Consider the following 22,188-nt stretch of genomic DNA (forward strand, 5'->3'; position numbering starts at 1 on the left):
ATACTTCAAAACACTGTTTTTTATCCCTCCCCCCTTTTTTTGGCTTTGCTGTCTGTAAATCTTTGAGGATTCCTTTTTCCATTGAAAAATAAAGGATACTACCATTAAAAATGACCAAGACATGCCCTATCATTGCTTTCTTGCTACAATTATTTTTTTAAAAGTCAAAATATAAGCTGGGCGTAGTGGCGCATGCCTTTAATCCCAGCACTTGGGAGGCAGAGGCAGGCAGATCTCTGTGAGTTCAAGGCCAGCCTGGTCTACATAGTGAGTTCCAGGATAGCTGGGGCTACAGGGAGACCCTGTCTCAAAAAGACCAAAAAAAAAAAAAAAGTCAAAATATAAAGAAACATTTGTTTGTCACTTTTGAAACAACAGATGAAGAATAATTACTCTTCTAAATGATAATCAGGCTGAGGGTGTAGGTCGTAGAAGACTGTGTGCTAGCCATCAAAATAAAGAAGTGACGGTTAGTCCAATGTCAGTCCATCCAGATATACTCAGAATGTGCTAACCTCTTTTTCCCTGAATACCACTCAATGAAGAACCAATGTAAAACGAGAGGAAGCATAGCCATAAATCCAAGATAGAGCCAATCATAAAGTTCTGGGGACTCTGTGCAAGGCTGACAGTATTTCTGAGCATTCGTCCTCTGTCCTCTTGGGCACACCTACAACATATAAAAGTACTGCTTTATATACAGATATTATTTTAAGGTCATTCTCTAAGTCATTCCGTTTTAGTTTAAAATTTTAAGTATCTATAGCTTTTAAAATTAAAAAAGAAAACATAAGTGTAGAATACTAGAATAGAATTTTTAAAAATCTACAAAACCAAACATCTCTTATATGTGCTATATCTGTAAAATGCTCATTAAAGATTCATTTTAGTTACTAAAATAGCCAATACTCAACAAAAAGCCTAGCTGGTAACATCATATGAAAATAACTGCAGAGAAATTTTATGGAGCTATAATATTAACTTACTTTAGAAATCACTCTACTAAATCATGAAAGACTAATAGACATTATAAAATATTTTTAAAACATTTGTGATTGTCAAGAAAGATGTAGCAGAGTCACCAACATAACAATACAAACAAGGCTTTTATTAATACTTCCATATGCTTATCAATTAATGGGTATATTTAAGAAAAAAAGATTCTATGTGTGAAAATATTTCAAAAGTACACAGATCTTACAAATGAAATAATATTAACATAGGACTTACCCCACATCCTTTCCAGCATAGCTTGTGTCTACAAATTAGGAGATGCTGACAACTTGGCTTTGCATGCACAGCAACAATGGCTGGTGAGAAACATATATATTTGTGATTACATATTATATATATATATATACATATAAAATAACCCAATAAAAGTTGAAGTACTTGTCAGAAATAGCTCAAGCCCATTTTAAATGTATGTATTATACAAAAATCTGGATGCATTCAGTTTTAAATTCCCTCACACTATGACACTGCAGGTTACATTCGGGTTATATATTGTGCCTTATGATTAAAGTCTTCAACTAGCACAGCAGGCTCCACCCCAGAACTCAGAGCCTTAACCCAGCACCTTTCCAATGGTTCCAGAAAGCCTGTCCCTATGATTTTTTGGATTTCATTCATTACATGGTTCAAAAGAAATTTTTTAAAAAAATCACTGATAGAGGGCCAGAGAGGGGGCTCAACAGGTAAAAGCACTTGCCACGTAAGCCTGACAACTTGAGTTTGATTCCCAGAACCAGTGCATGGTAGCAGGAGAGAACTGACTCCCAAAAGTTGTCCTCTGACATTCATGTGTGTGTTGTGGCTCAAATGTGTCCACATACATATCATATATACCCACACAAAGTTTTTTTCAGTTAAAAAAAAATCACTGTTAGTCACTATTTTTCATTTGCCCACTCAGGAAGTTAGGCATACACATGCACTCATTCTTTGTTCATAACAGAATGTATTAACAGAAAGCTGAAAGATATAATTTCAGAACAGCGGGTAGATCTTTAGAACATGTCAATTCACCTCCATATAAACACATTACCCTACCCTTTATCATTATCTTTTAGGACACTAGAAAATTTCACCAAGGCTAGCATTGAGCTTCTGACCAATATTTTGAGAACCATTGCCTTGGAATCAATTCCTTGAAGACATGGTAAAATCAGGGTTGAAGAGATGGCTCCATGGTTAAGAGCACTTGCTGCTCTCTCAAAGGACCCAGGGTTCAGTTCCCAGCCCCTACATGGTGGCTAACACCCAACTATAACTCGAATCCCAGGGAATCTGATGTCCTCTTAGAACCTCAGCAGGCACAACACACATGTGGTATACCTACATACATGTAGGCAAAACACCCATACACATAAAATAACCCTCCCTAACATTTTAAAGATGTAAGAAAAAATTTAAAAACAAAACTAAACCCCTACAGATCATTTGGGCCTCATCTACAGGGAGAAACTGGAGGTGTCTTTTCAGCAGAGGCACCTGATATTCTTCATGCACTGATTCCCTTGCTCAGTAACCGTATATGGAGCATCTGGCTCTGCTGCTCAAGAGCCACTAACAGTCCACAGAGAAACAGGACAGTGTCACTGCACTCTAAGAATCTGCCATCGACCCTACAATAAAGCCAAAATTGTGGCTTCTATGTGAATTAATTTGTAAAATTTGTAATATTATTATTGAACAATCATTTCTCAAATTTTTCATGCATTCACAATCTGCAGACTGCTTAAACAAGACCCTTTCAAATTCTTGTCAATCTGGTTTTTCTCCTTATGCTGCTAAGAAAAAGAGAAAAACTGTCTAAAATACTTATTTTAAATAGGTTTAAAATATTTTCACTTTTGTCAAATATTTGACATTTTTTAAACCCACGCTTTTTCAGTATTTATTTTTTAAGCAATCGTAATCAATAAACTAAATACATGAAACGAATCGTGTCTCAGATTTTTGGGGAAGGCATAAGTTTAGCACTGGAAGCTTCTTCCCCAAGAGTTTTTTTTATCTGTACATCTAAAGATCTCAAAAACAAGGTTTGAAAACCATTGAAATGAACTGAAAGCAAAGCTCATCTACCAAATAAAACCCTGACTCCAAGTACCTGTTCAATCGCCTTTCGTTTCCTTTAGAGACCTATGGCTAAGATGATAACCTTGCTCTTCTCTGCAAGTCTCGCCCTTTATGAAGGACCCTTGAAATTTACATTTGAGGGTAAAATGACAAGATGTTAAGGGCAATTAGGTTCAGCTTCCTTGCTTTCCTGCACTAACGCCCGTGCTTTTAATTCTGAAGTCAACCATCATGAATGTGTTTCCTGCACAAGAAACAAAGAGACTGAAGAGACATTTGGAAGAGCGCAACCAAGGCTCAGCTATTCCTCCTGCAGCAGCCCGTGCCCTTCTGCAGCCTCCCTAGAGCAGATAACCCCAACCCCAGGAGCAATAGGGCCTGGCCCCCGGCGCGGGGACAGCAAGGGGCGAGCCTGTACCGCCACGCCATAGCGGTCCGCCAGGAGCCGAGCCCGAGCCTACCGCGTGGAAAAGCTGCGGAGACCGGGACAGTGGAGCCTGGGCGACCACTTACCCATTGGCCGCGTTAGGATTCCCGGAGAGCCGAGGGATCAGTCAATCCAAACGAATCGCCCGGACATCCGGGCTACAGCTTTCCCAGCGGCTCCGCCTCCCAGTAACCTGGACCACAGCCCTGAAGCCCCGCCCGCGCTACATCTAGGCTCTGAGAACCCGCCCAACCACTAGTCAAACCTCCGACACCTCGCCCCGTTTCCTTGTCTAGGCTCGAGTGTCCGGCCTCGGCTTCCGGGCCTGAACTCCCAGGCCCACCCCGTTTCCTGGTCTAGGTTGTGAGGCGTCGCTCAGGTTTCCTTATCTGGCCTCAGAAACGCCGACTACGCTTCCTGGTCTAGTCCCCGTCGCCCCGCCCCGCCCCGGTCCAGGCTCAGAGGCGTGGCCCTCCAGTCTATGGCCCCGCCTCCACATCCTGGTCTAGGCTCCGTGCTTAAGCCCTCATTTCCTGGTCTGGCCTACCACGCCCCGCCCCCACGGTGTGGTCTAGTCTCTGAGGCCTCGCCCAGCTGTGCTGGCTAGTCTCCAGGCCCCGCGCTCGCAGTGAGGTCATCTCACAGGCCCCGCCCCCTCAGTGCGGTCTATCCTCCCAAACCCCACCCCCGTGTGAGGGCTACTCTTACAGGCCCCGCCCCGTGGTGAGGGCTTATCTCACAGGCCCCGCCCTCGGAGTGAGGTCTGTCTCCCAAACCCCACCCCCGTGTGAGGGCTACTCTCATAGGCCCCGCCCAGGAGGTGGGTGGTCTAGTCTCCCAGGCCCCGCCCCTGCCTGGGCTGGGCTTGCAGCCTCTCTCTAGTTGGCTTGGTGGTCTCTGCTCAGCGGCGTAGCTGCGTGTTGCCACCCGCCTTGCCCCTTCTTCCGCAGGGCTCATCATTCATCTCGGCTGGGCTGTGAGGCAGTAGCTGGATGCAGACGATGGAGACGGCACTGGCCGTGCCCGGGCTGCCGCCGCACGACCCTAGGACGCCGGCGCTGTCGGTGGTGGACATGCACACTGGCGGAGAGCCCCTGCGCATAGTGCGCGCCGGGTGTCCGGAGGTGGCCGGGCCTACACTCCTGGCTAAGCGGCGCTACATGCGCCAGCACCTCGACTACGTGCGGCGTCGGCTGGTGTTCGAGCCCCGGGGCCACCGGGACATGTATGGTGCGGTCCTGGTGCCCAGTGAGCTGCCCGATGCGCACCTGGGCGTCTTGTTCCTGCACAACGAGGGCTACAGCTCCATGTGTGGCCACGCGGTGCTGGCGCTGGGCCGCTTCGCTCTCGACTTTGGACTGGTGCCCGCTCCCCCAGCGGGGGTCCGCGAGGCCCGCGTCAACATCCACTGCCCGTGCGGGCTGGTGGCCGCCTTCGTAGCGTGTGAGGGTGGCCGCAGCTGCGGCCCTGTACGCTTCCATAGCGTCCCGGCCTTCGTTCTGGCCGCAGGTAACCAATGGGACCTTACCGGCCCGGGTAGGGGCACAAGCCAGAGGCTTCTAACCGCTGCTCTACATGCTGGAATCACTGGCGACTAACCCACCCTGCATACTCTAGCCACTAATGAAAAGGTAATTCCAAATTACTGAAAACGTGCTTCAGCATCTTTTTGTGCTTGCAATTCAGTTACCCTGCATACCTTAACGCCCAGGGGATCCTGGAGTGGGTAGCAATCCGTGTTGCCCTTACTCAAGTTCCAGACTCCACTCTTGTCAGGCATTCCTAGGTATTGCACAGTAGAATGAAATCAAGAAAGCAAAGGACAGTGCTTTTACCCGAGTTCCGGTCAGTTCCAGGCCAGCATGGGCTACGAAGTTGTAGTGAAAGCCCCTTGGCTTTGGGGAAGAACTAAATGGCAGTGACAGAACTAAATTCATAAGTGAGGATAGGGATGTTTCTGTTCTTACTTAAAAACAAGGATATTGCCTGGGTTCACATCCTGACAACCCCTGGAAGCCATGCAGCCTTGGGCAAATTATGTAAGCTCTCTGAGCCAGAGGTTTTTGTTAGAGAGTATGCAAGATTCTTAGAATTTTTTAAATATATGAAAAATATTCCTTAATATGCAAAGACTTCAAGATATATGGGATCATTGGTTTCCTGGACATACAGAAACATGCAAAAGTTTTGCAGGGTTCCCCAAGTACAGATCCTTAGTTACCTTGCCAAGCAGGCCATCTGTATAACCAAAACCCTTTCAAAGACAGAGATCCTTCTGAGAGTTCCCTGGTAACTGGGGTCTTTTCTTTCATCCCATCCCTCCCTCTAGCAAGAGTATCCAACTTGCAGCTCATAGACCCCCCACACCCCAGGATAGCTATGAATAGGGCCCAACACAAAATATGTAAACTTATTTAAAATGGTAAGATTTTTTGTGTTTTTGTTTATTTTGTTACTGGATTTCATGGTTCTCTAATGTGAACTTTATCACTATGGCAAAAGTTTGGGCACACCTGCAGGGCTGAATTCTGTCAATGAAGATACTTAGAATAAGCTGGGGCTAATTTAGGCAATCCAGGAATAAGGTTACCACAGCTTCTCTCCTAAGTCTTCAAGCCATGCAAAGCATTCAGCAGGAACATTTGATCCCCCCAGAGTAATTGGATTCTAGGCCAGCCTGTATGAACGCTACTGTAGCAGAACAGGCATTAGAAACAGTGGAAACATAAGATAAAGAATGTCTCCGGGGAGCTGATGCTCTTTAAGAGAATGGGTGTCACATATAGTTTGGCACTTGAGGAAGACATGTATGTTTAAGGTTGCATTAAAAAAAATTTTTTAACTAGCCTGGCTACCTAGTTTCCCCCCAGGCAACTCAAGCAGCAGATTAGAGGGACTGGACTTTGTGAGAACAGACAGCTGGTAACGGCATCTTACCCCGGGTTAATAAGAAGAGGGACTACCAACAATTCGCATATCGTAGTTCCTGACAGTATCCCTATGTGACCTCACAAAAAGTGCACAAAAATCCGTGACTTTGAAATATCAGGAAGATGAAATCCCGTATCACTCCACCTGAAAAAAATGCATAAAAGGCAGAGGATGGTGTTCAAGAGCGCCACTCTGCCCTTCCCGGCTTGGTGACTTTATAAGAAAGCCACAATCTGTAAACTGAAAATGGCACCAGTTCCCAGATGAGAGGGCTATGGAGTTCATTCTGTCCCTCCACTCTAAAATGCAAACACTTTGTTCACTGTATTCCATGAGTCTCAAACAGTAGGTAATCAATAATAGTGGTTAAAAGAGTAGCTAAATAGATGAAATATGGAGAATATGCTGTTGGCAGTTGTGGCTATCAGGGCATCTTGAGAAAGCTATTCCTACTGGAAATTAAACATTGGATTTATTATTAACATTTGCCAGGCTTACTAATCTGTGCCAGGTACTCTACTTATTATTGTGTGGAATGGCAAAACAGTTCTCTTAGGGGAACTAGCAATTCAATTTTACATACAAGGACAGTAAAGCTGTACTAAGTACCAGGACTAGAACCCAAGTCTGCCAGATTTCTTCTTCTCATTTTTATAGCTTACAGAGATATATTTCTGGAAAAAAGTCCTCATGTATTAGACCCATTTATACCCTATGGCACATTTTAAGTGTTATCTTGTCTAACAACTTCAAGGAGAAAGGCTGTTCTATTCATTCTGTGCCTCTTACATCTCCCACATCAATTGGTATATACAATAAGTATCCCAAGTCTTAAGTGAAGGAAATGAAATTAAAATCTCATGATAAGCTTGCATAGAAGAAAAGGAAAGACTTCAGATTTTGGACTGAATTCTAATGCAGGTTGCACATTTCAGGGAAAAGGGTTGGGATTTCAGAGTCACCTGGTCCCGAGTTTGACTCCATGCTCTGCCACTTACTTGGTGGATAGCTGAGAACAAAGTGATAGCAAATAGTGTAGTTCTTACCTCTCAGCGCTCCCTCTGATCCTTTGATCTTTTGCCAAGTTATTAAGGAGCTAGTGTAGGCAACATGCCTAACACATGAGATGTACTCATGGTTGGAAGAAGTCTCTTAATTTTTAATGTTAATAATTTAATGATTTAAAAAGAAAAGTGACAGCCAGGCATTGTGATTGCATACCTATAATTCCAGCAACTCAGGAGACTGGGTCAGGAAGATGGTGAGTTCTAGGCCAGCTTGGGTTACATGATAGAGTAATTATATGTTAGCAACCCTCTCACTTGAGCTAACTTTTCCCACTCCACCTGGCCCAACATTGGTGGCCACTGTGTTGCTCACAGTCTAGAAAAGGGGGCAGGCAAGGCAGCCTGTCTCTCATGTCCTTGGATGCCCACACCCGCCATTCAGCCCTAGCTTCCCATATTCCAGCTGTCTTCCTTCCATAGTGTTCCTCCTTCTCCCTTCATTAAACCTTTTTCATGTTGCATTGTCTCAAGACAGAAGCACTGCTGATTCAGTGTTGCTGTAAGGTTCATGTCTAACTACTTTGATTATAAATTAGCTCTACTGAGGGCTGAAGAGATGGCACAGCAGTTAAGAGCACTGACTGCTCTTGCAAAGGACATCAGTTTGGTTCCCAGTACCCACATGGCAACTAACAGCCTTCTGAAACTCCAGTTCCAGGGGATCCAATGCCCTCTTCTGACCTCCCAGGGCACTGCACGACATAGGGGCATTAACATACATGTAGGCAATACACTCATACACATAAATAATAAAAATAATAAAATATCTCTATTGCATGTGTGCAGTGTATGTATGTGTAGTTTACTGTATGTGTGTGTAGTGTAGTACATGTTTGTGTAGTGTATGCATGTAAGTGTGGGGATGCATACATATGGAAGACAGAGCAGGATGTTGCCTGTCTTTATGCCTTGAAACCAAAATCAGAAGCTTGCCATTTTGCCTAGGCTGGCTGGTCAGTGAATTCTCGGAATCTACCTGTCTATACCCCAATGCTGGGGTTGCAGGTATAGCCATTCCTGGCTTTTTAATGTGGGTGCCAGGGATTCAAGTTCAGGCCTCATGTTTGCAGAGCAAACACTCTTACCCACTGGGCCATTCCCTAGCCCATCTAGTTTTATTTCGACACATCCTATTTAAGGCCCTCTATACACTGGCCTAACTCACTGCACGCGGATCTTTGTGTGATCCCAGTGTGAGTCGGTGTGAAAATCCAGGTATACAGGAAATACTTTGTTTTACAACTTAATTTCTGAAAGTGAGTCCCCCATCTTTTCCGATAGCTTAGCTCACGCTTCCAGACACTGTCCCATTTCCCAACGTGGGAACAAAGCTTCTTGAAGGGGGCAGTGCCTTGGACAAGAGGGTCTTTTCACCTCAGCTTGCACCGTTGGCCAGCAAAGCCTTGTCAGCCTCAGTCCATGTTGTCCGGCTAGCTTCCCATCTCCTGATTGGCTGCACCAACCATGCCCTCCCATGGTGCTGTGGGGGAGCCAACATGGGTTCTCTCTGCCTTCCGGACCTTTTACCTCCTCTCTCCCCAGGCCAAGGAAATTTCTCTATTGCCTAACAGAAATATTTCTCCTTCAGGACACTCCTTCGTCAATACATGTCTTTCCCCTGAGAATTTAGGTTTCCATAAAGCAAAAGCAGGGAGACCCATAGTCTCCCTGACCACTTGCCTCCTCAAGACAGTGATCACTAGGCCACTTTGAACTGAAAAGACACCGTGAGTGGGAGTGAAAACAGGATCTCCCACAATATCATCTACCACCATTGCTTTGGAAATAGGGCTGAAGGATTTTAAATTGACCCTACGTGAAATTTTAGTTACGTCAGGGACTTCCAATGCACAGATTAAAATCCTGATGCCAAATGGTCCTGGAGTAGTCATCTATCCCATAGTGGTTTTATTTTTGAGTATTTGCTATCAATTCTTTTAAGATGAAATCATGTACATGAGTGTTTGCATATAACTTATAAGGGGGTTTGTTTTATTTTACTTTATTAATATTTATTTCTGGGCCAGGCGTGGTGGCACATGCCTTTAATCCTGGCACTTGGGAGGCAGAGGCAGGCAGATCTCTGTAAGTTTGAGGCCAGCCTGGTCTACATAGTGAGTTCTAGGCTAGCTGGGGCAACAGGGAGACCCTGTCTCAAAAAGACCAGAAAAAAAAATTTATTTCTGGGCTGGAGAGATGGCTCAGTGATTAAGAGAACTGGCTGCTCTTGCAGAAGACCCAGGTTTGCGTCCCAGCACCCACGTGACATGGCTGGTGGCTAACAACTGTCTGTAACTCAAGTTCCAGTGGAATCCAACACCCTCTTCTGACCTCTTTGGGCATTGCACAACCTGGGTATACATGCAGACAATATACTCATACAGATACAATTAAAATTTTTTAAAGATTTATTTCTATTTATGTGTCCGTGTGTGAGTGTGTATGTCTGTGTGTCTGTGAATGTGTGTCAATGTGTGCAGGTGCCTGCAGAAGCCAGGAGAGGCATGATCCTGGAGCTGAATTGTAAGCATGGTGTTGTAAGTCACCTGGTGTAGGAACTGGGAATCAAACTCAGGTCTCTGGAAGAGCAGGAAGCACTTTTAACCAATGAGCCATCTCACCAGTTCCATTTTTTTGTGCTGTCCACAAGTGAATGTCCTAGAGTCTTCCCATCTCTTAGTAGCCTTCTATGATGCTCTTTACAGAAGAACTTCAGAGTAGATAACAAAGATGCGTGTATAATTGAGAAACATGCATCCAGATACTAACTTTTGTAAACGTCAAATTTAAACAAGAACCACCAAGCTGTCATTACCTGACACTTGCTTGAAAATGGATTTCACTTCATTTCTTTTTATGCTAAAAAAGGCTCTGCTTCAGAATAAATAATAAAAATGATATAATATTTTTGCTAACAAACCTGTCTCTAAATACATCTTTTTCAGACCTTGTAGTGGATGTTCCTGGACATGGAAAGGTGGTTGTGGACATTGCATATGGTGGAGCATTTTATGCACTGGTTACTGCAGAAAAATTAGGACTTGATGTGTGTTCTGCGAAGACCAGGGACCTTGTAGATGCGGCAAGCACAGTGACAGCAGCGGTGAGAGCTCAGGTCAGTCTGGGCTCTGCACATAACACATGCCACCTGTATGACTTGAGAGAAAGATTATCATGCCCATTAAGGAAATTAAATAGCTATGCATTTAAAGTTTTAGTCATACTAAGAATAGGGTGCTGGGTAAAGGGGCTGTAGAGTGAGCTATTTGTGATTTCTAGCTTTTCCACTTAGAGCATTCATGACCTAACCTCCATGTGCCCTAGTTTTCCTACCTTCCAACTGGAAATTATAGAATATCCGATTTTAAGAATGTTGTACAAGTGAAATAAATCAATACATGAATTTAGATTAGGACCTGCCCCATAGTAAATGTTCAATAAGTGTAACAATAAATAACAGCTATTTAATTGTACATGACAAAATAGTTTACAGTTTCTTAAACATACAGTAAATATTATGCATATGTTTTGCTGTATGTGGTCATTCTTCATGAAATACTTGAAAATAGTGTGTAGATGTAACTTACAGATAAGTTTCATTAAGTCTGATAAGATTATTTCAAGAGCATGAATTCCTAGTGAACTTTTCTTATACTGAAAAGAAGTTACTCCACCAGGCATGATAGCACATGCAGGCAGCTGGGCAAGAAGTGGGCTCTCAGAGTTCAGAGTCCTTGTACCTTGAGGAAATCCAAGTTCTGTCATCAAAGCACTGGGGCAGTAAAAATCTTCTGTCAACTGCTGACCAGTCATATTGCTGATGCAGATTTAGGGAAAGACCTTTTGTGGGGTCTACAAAAGGCTACAGTTAATGTAATATACATTCATCCTCATTCTTTAACAGATATGTAACAAGAATGTATTGGATATGTCAGACACTGTGCTAGATGCTGGAGACCCAAAGGAAGAATCAATTATAATCTCCCAAGAGCTCGATCTAGAGGAGGGAGCTACCACACCTACAATGTATGCTGTGGCAGAAGGCAGCACAGGGGCTCTACGAAATCAGACAACATATGTTCAGGCCTGTTTAACTTGGACTTAGATAGACTCTTATCAGACATTACAGAAATCCAGGAAAGCGTAAACCATTTGATCTTCCAAGATTTGGAAGTCTTACATCTTTGGGCCTCAATGTGCTGTACTGCTGATGGTCCTGGCCACTGTGTGTATCTGCTGCCTTTCATGGAACCTCTAGTGGTTTGGTTTGGTTTGGTTTGTCTTTATCCAATTGCTTCTCTGACTTGTTACTAGCTTCCGAACCTTTTTACTTTTTCCTGCTGGTAACTGGTATATACCGCAGCTCTCCTACATTTCCTCTTCAATACGCTGACCATAGCTCAGCCACAGCCAGCCTGTGGACTGACCATCTTGATTTCAGTGCTTCACAGAATGTGTGTGTTGGGCTTCATATAAAATAGGACTGTTTCTTTAGTGGAGGCTAGATACAGGGCAGTTTCTCTAGCATGGACTCAACATATGATAAGAATCATAGCTTCCAATAAAACCGTTTATCAAGAATGATGTAATATCAAGTAGTTATTTAGAGACTTGCCACACAAGGTATTTAAAAAGTAGCACATATTTTTAAAATATGGCCAAGAGTCTCTCACTAACATTATTTCTGAAGACAAATTTGAATGAAAACATTTTACAAATGGTTATTTTGTTGTTATTTGCAGTTTAAAATCAATCATCCTGAGAGTGAAGATCTTGCCTTTCTCTATGGAACTATTTTAACAGATGGAAACGATGCCTACAGTGAGGTGCCAACCACCAACATCTGCGTGTTTGCAGATGAACAGGTACCAAAACTGTAGCTGTCAGGCACAAACACCAGGTGCGTTGAATACAGAACCTTCCCATTCCTATCTTCTCAAACAGGTTGACAGAAGCCCCACTGGCTCAGGAGTGACAGCCCGCATTGCTTTGCAGTATCACAAAGGCCTTCTGCAATTGAACCAGACCAGAGCCTTTAAAAGCAGTGCGACTGGCTCAGTGTTCACAGGGAGTGCTGTGAGGGTGAGTGTCACTTTCACTTCTTACATGTAACTGTCCATTAAGAGCTGAAGAGGCCTGGGCTGGGTGCTGGGTAAGTTTCTTCACTCCACTCAGAAGATAATTTTAAAGCAGGCCTGTAAAGACTTTTGTTCTACTAGGATATCCGTTCTCCAAAGCGTAGTGTTGGCAAGTCTATGCGCCCACAATGTGCTTTCCATGGGTCAAAGCTATGATAATAATACTGATGCTGTTTATGTTTCACTCATTCTTTCAAAAGCAGTAGAGTTCTCCAGAGGCTACCTGATGAGTGATTTCTAAGCCACATCAGTTATGCCTTAATAAAAAACAGCCTGACTCTTAGCATCTATTTTAAGACTGAGAGAAGACCCAAACTACTAAAAATCTGTTCCTTCAGAATTCTCTCAGTGCTGTGCTCTAGAACAAGGGCCCACTCTTTGTTTTATTGAAACAGTATATCCAGCATGTAATGGGGAATTATCTTATCAGAGAAGAATTTGATCCTTTGATCCCTAGTCCTAAAATACCACACACACAACTACAATTTCTCTCATTGTTTGCAATGTGGTAAGATAGGTGATTTGTAAAACTTTATATGTAAAGCATGCACACACATATTCATATATTTTGGGTGGAGGACAAGGAAGGGTCATGAAGGACTAGGTCATAAGAGAAGCACATGGCTCAGTGAGCTTGTTTACATTATAAGCAAGCTAAGAAGATTAATTCTTTGGTTGCAAGGTTAAGTAAAAGTCATTTGTCCAGAGTACGTCCATATTGTAAACGTCATTCCAACCAACTGAATAATTAAATGCAGAAGCGCATAAGAATCCAGCTGTCCTCTATTAAGACAGACAAGTCAGAGGCTTGCCAGAATATAAAATGAGCTGGAGAGATGGCTCAGCAGTTAAGAGTTAAGCAATTAAGGCTGCTCTTGCAGAGAACCCAGGTTCAATTCCCAGGACCCACATTTTGGCTAACAACCATCCTAAGTCCAGCTCCAGGAGATCCAATGCCCTCTTCTGACCTCTGGGGACATTGCATGACACAGGTCCACATATATAAACATAGGCAATATACTCATACACATAAAATAAAAATAATAAAACATTTTTTAAAAAGAATATAAAGCTTTCTTTTTCCTCTTCCGGGGACAGTGTTTGCAGGCACTCAGAATGGTCCAGTGTTTGACATACGAGCATAGGCTTTCCTAAAACACATGCTCTAACAAAACTAGGCTGCCCGAACCCCTGGTAACAGGATTGTTTACCTTTATACCAAGAAGGTTGGGAAAGCACCAAAATCTGCATGTGGTGTGTGCCCAGGCAGACTTCAGGGGGTTCAAGCTGTGAGGCCTAAAGTCCTCATGAGATTGTCCAAAACAAAAAAACACGTCAGCAGGGCTTATGGTGGTTCTATGTGTGCTAAATGTGTTCGTGACAGGATCAAGCATGCTTTCCTTATTGAGGAGCAGAAAATCGTTGTAAAAGTGTCGAAGGCACAAGCACAGAGTCAGAAAGCAAAATAACCATGAGACTTTTCTAAGTAATAAAAACCACAACTTATGGTTAAAAAAAAAAGAATATAAAATGATACCACTTTCTCATTAAAAAATTCATTGGAAAAATAATAGTTTTTTTCACAAAAGACAGTTAATGTGTAATAGGTTCTTTTTAAAATGATGTAATGAACAAATATCTTTAATTCTCAGTAAGTACTGAGAGATCCAACATACATGAACAGAAACTCCTGGAGGTCCTCAAATACTGAGATATAACTTGTCCTGAAACAAAAAGATTGAGAACCACTAAATTAAGAGTTTTGGGTTTGTTTTTCCCTTTGTTCTATGAGTATTTTATGTTATGTAGAATGTGAAATATGTAAGTTGTAGAAAGTAGAATTTTTGTAATGAATCAAATGTGGCAACCACTAATAAATCTACTCAGTAGTAAATTAAATATATTATAGAATGATTAATCATCATTTAGTGGATAAATCTACTGATGAAGAGTCCTTTAATGGGTACTGGAGAGATGGCTCCAGGTTAAGAGTGCATACTGCTCTTGCAAAGTACCTGAGTTTGGTTCCTATCATCCACATTGGGTGGCCGGCTCACAACCACCTGTAAGTCCAGCTTCAGGGTGATCTAACCCCTCTGGCCTCCGCAGACACCTGGATTCACATGCACATATACATACATAATTTTAAAAATAAATTTTTTAAAGAGTTCTTTAACACAGGAAGCAATCTACCGTAATATAGCTGGTTTTAAGGTTTCTTTATTTCTGAACATTTAATTCTCTTTAAGCTAGAGGTTCATGTACCAAACAATATTTTTATAATATGCCAAATCATTTATATTGTTTGTAATAATTTGGAGCACACTGTCTTCAGAATCTGATATTGGAGCTAAAATAATAACCTACAGTATTTACTAGGTATTTTGCTGTGTGCCAGTTTCCAAGCTAAGAACTTTATACATATTATCTCATACTAAAGGAGAGTTATAAAGTCAGATCATTTTCCAGGGCTTAGTGTCTCTCAACAGACCCCAGGCTGTTAAATACTTGTGTGCCACTATTCCTGAGGAGACATGAACAAATGTCTACTGACCGCAGAGGGCCCACAGCCCAAAGTAAGGGTACCACCAAAGTCCAATTGGTGAACCAGTGAGTTTTACTGGAGTTACAGGAACCAAAAGAGTCAGAAACAGCTGCATCACCAACACCCACCCCAGCATGGGTGACAGCTCATGAAGGCTGGAAACCTGGAGTACTGCACAACTTGCAGGTGGCTAGACAGGTTAGAGAATGCCTTTTTCAGCTCAGGTGGTCTGTACCTCCTTCAGGCAGCATAACTAATCTGAGTGCCCCTTAGCAGTTCTTAGGCTTATGTATATGCTTGGGAAGACAGGGGCCTAGTGTATCTGATATTACAGTGACTTCCTGAGTTGTGAACTTTCTGAACTTAAGCTTCCCTGCAGGATGGAATATTTCACTCCTCATAGAACATCTTGTGCCTTAAGAAGCTTCTCTCCAAGACAAAAGGTTTTATCTTGGAGTTGCTGCACAGCAGTACTATAATTGCTTCTAGAAAAACTAAAGTTCAATGAAGCTTTAGATTAAAATAATAAAATGAGCTGCGAATGTAGCTCAGTGGTAAAGCGCTTGCCCTGCAAGCACAAGGTCCTGAGTTCAGCCCCCAGCCCTGCAAAATTTATATGTAAATAAACTCTCCAGAGTTAAAATTTGACATTTTACCTTTACTTTCAGTTATTATGTTAAAATTAGAAAATAAGACTACTACAGGTAAGATGTTTTAGCTACTTTTCTCATTGCTGTGACCTGACAATCTGAGGGGAGAGGTTTATTCTGTCTTACTGTTCAAGGGGCTAAGTTCCATAGCTGCAGGAGGGGAGGCCAGCTGGTCACAATGCACCCTCAGGAAGCAGAGTGAAAGAAAGCAAGCCAGGCTGGAAAACCTCCACCCCTCACTACAGTGACCCACTCTCTCCAGCGAGGCTCCACCTACTAAAGCTTCCACAACTTCCCCCAAACCACCACCAGCTGGGAACCAAGTGTTCAAACACATGACTCTGTGAGGAACACTTCAGATTCAAACCACAACAGGTTTGTGGTCTAGTTAGTGACCCTTGCTTGCCCTGCACTCCTTCCCTGTGGGGAAGAGCCCTAGCTGCTCAGGCTCTCTGGTGTTACTTCTTTCCTGCCCCTGCATCTTTTCCTTGGGCTTCCAATTACATGTCCCTAGCATTTCATGCCTAGCTTCCTTGTCGTCTCTCTCCAGTCTGATGTCACTGGACAATTTCATCTACTTCTTAGACCTCAGTTCTCAACCACCTGCTGAAGATGAGTCCCAGACCTTCACCCTGCCATGCCTGTCCTGCACCGCTTTCCAAATCTAACAAGCTCACTCATCTCTAAGTTCTGCAAGTTAAAATGTCTGTCTCCCTTCCTCCCTCCCTCCTTCCATCCCTCCCTTCCTGTGTTCCTCCCTTTATCCCCACCTTGGTGAATAGAAATGCTAATAATGTCACTTCCAAGCTGGAAACTATGGTCATATTTCCCACATCCCTAGTTCCTTACTTCCCTCATCAGGCTACCAATTCTACCTCCAAAGTATCTATATTCTCTTCCTTCTTCACTAAAATCTGCCTCATAAGTGAATCAGTGTTCTTTCTCAGTAGGTTTCTGGGATTCTAGCCTTTCTCCTATCTGCCCCCACTTTCCCACTAAGGTTACTAAAATACACAGCTGACCATGTCACCCCCCCTTAAGAGCCTCCCTTTGCCCTTAGGATTAACACTTGGGGTTCCCTCAGCATAAGAACCAAGAGCCCATCTTTAAAGACCCGCACATGACTGCAGCATTTCCATAGTGTGCTTTTGTCTTTTTCAGGAAGCAAAGTGTGGTGATTTTAAAGCTGTTGTAGTGGAAGTTTCAGGACGAGCTCATTACAGTGGTACAGCCAGCCTTACAGTAGAAGATGATGACCCACTGAGAGATGGGTTTCTTCTCAAGTGACCTCTTCTGTGATTTTCTGCATTTTCTTTTTAAAGAAATTATAAGTGCTATTTTCTCTGAATTATATGAAAGCCAGTATCCAATTACACATGTAAGCTAATTTCTATTCTTTCTAAAACAGTACACCATTGCTAAATAGAAGGCATTATACTTCATATTTGAAAATTTTTTTTGGTATATCACTAATGTGGCATACAAAGTGCTTAAAAATGAGATTCTAGTCATTAATATATGAGGTAAAATTAAAACTTACTTTTAAATATGACACTACAGTAATGACTATATTTCTTAAAGATTCTTTGATAGTTTCAGTTGTCATACAACACACAACAATGAATTTTCTAAGTTTGCTATTTTATTGTTCTAGTTCAAGTATATAAAGCCCTCATAAGAGCATACTGAGGGGGAATCATACAAAGTTCTCAACATTTGACATAGTCTGGGAAAGATCAAATGGAGTCAGCTTCTCTAAGCATATAGCTGCTGTGGTGTACCCTCTTTGTTGCAGAGTCCCCAGCTCCAACATCTGTTAGCACCCAAGTTGTCATAAAGTCATATGCTGATTCTGCAAAGACCAAGTAATAATCAGATTTTTGCCATCTCTTTAATTGTGTGTGTGGGTGTGTTTGGGAGGTGGGCAGTATTTTGTTTGTTGCTTAATTGGTTTTTCTTTTGTTTATTTGTTTGGTTGGTTCTGAGGATTGACTCCAGAGCCTCATGCTAAGTTGAAATACAGGTGTGAAGTAGAAATTAACCCATGCACCATTACAATGGAATGACACTCATGCTCTGTCAGCTGCATGCTAGACTTAAAACATGAAAGAGCTGCTCATTATTGGCATTTTTGCTAGTTAATCTAGGTGTTAAAAATAATTTTTAAAAACTAGATGTGGTTGTACATGCCTGTAATCCCAGCACTTGGGAGATAGAGGCAAAAGGACTGTGAGTTTGAGGCCAGCCTGGATTATATATTGAGAACTTGTCTCAAAAGAAAAGAAAGAAAAAATTGGTCATATCAGTTATCAAAAATGGAACCATTATCATGTGGTTCCCTCAGAAAATGCAGTAAATTCTTTTGTGAGGTAATAGTATTTTATTTGAATATGCCAAATACTGAATTAATGTTAACTGACTTTATCACTCAGAAAGTCTATACTGATCCATTTATTGGGTCTATAATTACCTAACCAAAAGAAAAACTATAAAGTTAGTATTTTTATTCCCAGTTACAAAAAAAGTTCAGGTTTTGTGGTAAAATTATCACTTATTTCAAAGAAAACTCACTGTGACCAAATATTTTTCTGAAGATTTGATTTGCTGTATATTTTAAAAGTAGAATCACTATTTTGTATCTTGATATCGTCTATCATTAATTAGAACAAATATATCGTCTAAAAGTTATACTTTATAATGTGCCATATACACATCTTCTACTTTAAAGCACACACTGCAGTATCCCTTGGCTACCAAGGAGAGTTTTGTCAGTGACCCAGTTAAGAGTGGTCAGTTCTTGGTGATAATAGTTGACTTTCAGTTGGTTCCCTCTTGTTTAAGAATTGTCTACAGATGGTATATTCTCTAATTCCTACTTCAGGGTAGACGCTCTGTACCTCACCTACAGGATGCCCACTGCATTTATCCCACTTACATAAGGGAGGGAGATGCCAGATAGGTTAAATAACTCTCCCATAGTCATTCCAGAGGCAGTGCCACTCCAACCCTTGTTTTCCTAGTACATCTCACCTCTATGACTGGACAGTCAGAACTTCAAGTTCCAGATACAGTACTTTAATAAAGTCCTATTTCTTATTTTAATATTTTGTTTATTTTTATTTTATGACTGTATGAGTGAGTATGTATTGCTTACATGTAGGTAGGTGTACCCGTGTCATGCAGTGTCCAAGGAGGTCAAAAGAGGGCATCATCACATCCCCTGGAACTGGAGTACAGACAGTTGTTAGCTACCATGTATGTGCTGGGTCCTCTGCAAGAGCAGTCAGTGCTCTTAATCGCTGAGCCAGCTTTCCAGCCCCAAGTCATATTTCTTAAACATTAAAAGCAGGTAGCACCTAACTTTTCCTGCATTCTAATCTAAACCAGCACCAAACCCTTAGAGTATTTAGTCTGTCCTTTGCCTCACCTCCCTTGGAGTCAGAAACTCTAGGGAGATCAATCCACCCCTCACCTCCACAAGAGCTCTGTTAACTCTGCTTCTAGATAATACTCACTTTTACTCCAACCATCTCAATAAGGCGCTTACCTCCTCAACAATTTCAGGCACCCCAACCTCCTTTCCCCCTCCCCACCCCCGACCCCTGGTATCTTCCCCTGAATACTTAACTATGTTCATCACAAACAGGATAAAACAAGCATCCCCATGCCTGCAGCTTGCTGTCACCCCTAACTCCTTCCTTGGGGGTCAAACTTCTAGATCTTACTCTCTGCTTATTGGGCATATTTTCCTCGTATTTCCAACTATTTTATCGTTTTTGCCTGGTTACTGTCTGGAAACTGTGCTTGACCTAATTGTCAGGTCTAAGGGTCACCCCAGGGTTTATCCAACCCATGGTGGACACCGCTGCTGGCTCCTTGAAGGCAAGTGTGATAACCCATTAGAACAAGAACCACTAACCCCTGGGTGCCAAGGTCACCCACAGAGCTAGTGAGGCTCCCAAGCCCATTAGGTTGGTACTCTGTCCTCAGTTGTGGGAGCCAAGGTCTGTATCCCCTCTTTGCTCCCAGTCCTCCAGAATCTGGTCATCTTTCAACCCTCAGAAAATCACAAATTATATACTATTCCTTCCTTAAGGTGATGTTTATACTTCTATATATGTGTGAATCAGCCAGAGTCTTACAATACAAACCCTGATCAATTAACCATGAGGTTTGGGGCATTTCTAACACTCTCTGAGGTGGTATCTGTAAGGAGGCTGCCTCTGAGTAGCAAAACTTTTTGGGAAATCTGTGTTAATTACTTGATTGGGCCCAGGTTTTTCAGGAGCATCTTCTCTTACCTAGCAACTTATCTTTACTCTGAAATACATGAAAAGCCTGTACTTGAGGTAAAAGATAGAGCTGACCTCAAGAGAGCAATCAGCTTTCAAACTGAGCTGACAGTGGAAACATTACCAGTGTACTAACCATAGCACCACCTGCCCAGCAATGCTTCCTTTACAGCTTCTTGGTTTTACTACCCGCTTGTATTCGACTCATCACCCCTTCTTCACCCACTACTTGTCCCTAAGTTGTCCCACTCATGTCCATGGAGATATGTGAAATTATGAAGCTTTGTCTGTGACATGAGGAAAGTTCAGGGGAGCAGAGGCCTGGGCCTCGATGGACAACAAAACATAAACGAGCAGAAGAGAGAACACTGATGCAGATAAGGAAAGAAAGGAACCAGGAGGTGAGGTTACTCTGGCCTTTTTGAACTATGTACCCGACTGTGGTGCTCCCTCCCTTGATAAACTTCAACAACTAGTTCCATTCAACTTTCTCCTCCGCGAAGCTCAGTCTCCACAGCACAGCACTTAAGGGCTTTCACAAGAAAACCTTCCACATTTCTCTTTTTACTGCCCACTTTCGTGTAGCCTAGGATTCAGATACCACTAACTTCAACACTAAGCTTTGGATGATGTCACATGTGTTTTCAATATATTGCTACTCCTCCTCTTCATCCCCACCCCACCCCCACACCCCTTCCTGCATCACCACCCTTTCCCTTTCTGGGGTAACATTATGTATTGTGCAGTCTTTATCAACTACTCTAGCATGTTAATCATCTCCATTGAATTTCACTCCTACATCTTTTAAAACACTTATTTCTTTGTAATATATTTGTGTAAGCCTTTGGGGGCTAGAAGCCTTATTTGTTTTTCCTAAAACTACACATTATGGTTAAAAATTGGGTTTACTAAATAAATTGATCTATAGTTATTATACCCTAAAGGAGAATTTGGCAATTTCTAGAGATATTTTTATTTGTTGCAACTGGGAAAGAGGTGCCACTGGCATGTGCTGGGTGAACGCTAGGAATGCTGATAATGCTGCTGGTCCAGGGCCCACACTTTGCAAACTTGCTTTGGAGAAGAGCCCAGGTAACCTAATGGTTACCTGAAGGTTAATCACACTTTACTCCCTCAAGGCCATGAGGCCATCTGGAGCTGCAACTGTCCTAGGCAGCTATGACTTTCCTATTACTGTTTAACAGTATCTACAGTGGGGACCAACAGCACCATAAACGCAACACAAACTACATTCCAGAGATCAAAGGCTAACAGCAGGGCAGGAGCCATTATTTCTCCCTGCCCTCAACCCATGCATTAGTCAGTTACAGTCCTGAGGTCCAGGCCCTTGAACAAGAGATGACATCTTGCCTCTAAGAGGCACATGCCTCTGTTCAGAATCAGAGACGGATTTAAATTTAGGAGCCCAGGCTCAGGACTGCTGGGAGTCAGCAGGGAATCTATTCAAAAAGTCAGTTACATCAGTAATTTTCCAAGTGTGGCCCTTGTACTAGCATCATCACCACCCCTGCAAATGCTTGGTCCTTACCCTTGCCCTACATCATTTGAAACTGAGATGGAGGCCCAATCCCTTTTTAACATATTATTACCTCTGGGTGATTCTGCTGCCTGCCCGAATTCCAGAAATGTTGGTTTAGATTATTCTGGCCCGCAAGTTCAAGATGTGGACTGTTTTCCTTTCCTACCTGCATATGCCAGAAACGCCCCCTCTCAAAGACCCCCTTGTAGGGCATCTGTGCCTGCCAGGAAAGAGCAAGACTGCACCTCATTGAATCCGCCTTTTGTAAGCGGGACAGTTGCACTTTGGCCCCGCTGGGTGGCTGAAGAGGTCCAGCAGGCTTGCGCAGACCCCTGGCCGGGTCACTCCGGGTGATGGGAGGAGACGTTGTGGGCCGGCTTTCTGGGGTACTAGGCTGGCGTCCCGCCCCGCGCTCTGCGTAAACACGCGGTTCCCTCGGCAACGCCTGGAACCCACGTCAAGGCCGCCCCCCTCCCTGAGACCGAGCCCGAGTCCCCGCAGCAGCCGCTCCCCCTCC

At 42.9% G+C, this 22,188-nt stretch overlaps 2 protein-coding genes and 1 pseudogene across 2 annotated transcripts in view; 2 read left to right on the forward strand and 1 right to left on the reverse strand.

Annotated features, from left to right (window-relative positions):
* The window catches only part of Jkamp (JNK1/MAPK8 associated membrane protein), an 11,325-nt gene extending 7,368 nt beyond the window's left edge, over positions 1 to 3,957 (reverse strand). Inside the window, exons 1-2 of the mRNA XM_008839499.3 lie at positions 3,595 to 3,957; positions 516 to 670 (exon numbers count right to left, since the gene is read on the reverse strand). Coding sequence (XP_008837721.1) covers positions 516 to 577 — 62 coding nt within the window. The 5' untranslated portion in view covers positions 578 to 670; positions 3,595 to 3,957. The remainder of the gene's footprint in view (positions 1 to 515; positions 671 to 3,594) is intronic.
* Positions 3,958 to 4,359: 402 nt separating this feature from the next.
* L3hypdh (trans-L-3-hydroxyproline dehydratase) lies at positions 4,360 to 18,941 on the forward strand. The gene is made up of 5 exons (XM_008839500.3): positions 4,360 to 5,017; positions 10,452 to 10,621; positions 12,249 to 12,371; positions 12,451 to 12,588; positions 17,001 to 18,941. Exons 1-5 carry the CDS (start codon positions 4,501 to 4,503, stop codon positions 17,124 to 17,126), a joined length of 1,074 nt encoding a protein of 357 aa, XP_008837722.1. The 5' UTR covers positions 4,360 to 4,500; the 3' UTR covers positions 17,127 to 18,941.
* Positions 13,746 to 16,986, forward strand: LOC115071435 (annotated as a pseudogene).
* Positions 18,942 to 22,188: the final 3,247 nt, after the last annotated feature.

Source organism: Nannospalax galili, unplaced genomic scaffold (assembly GCF_000622305.1).
Source record: "Nannospalax galili isolate Female #2095 unplaced genomic scaffold, S.galili_v1.0 scaffold336, whole genome shotgun sequence".
NCBI classification, from domain to species: Eukaryota; Metazoa; Chordata; class Mammalia; order Rodentia; family Spalacidae; genus Nannospalax; species Nannospalax galili.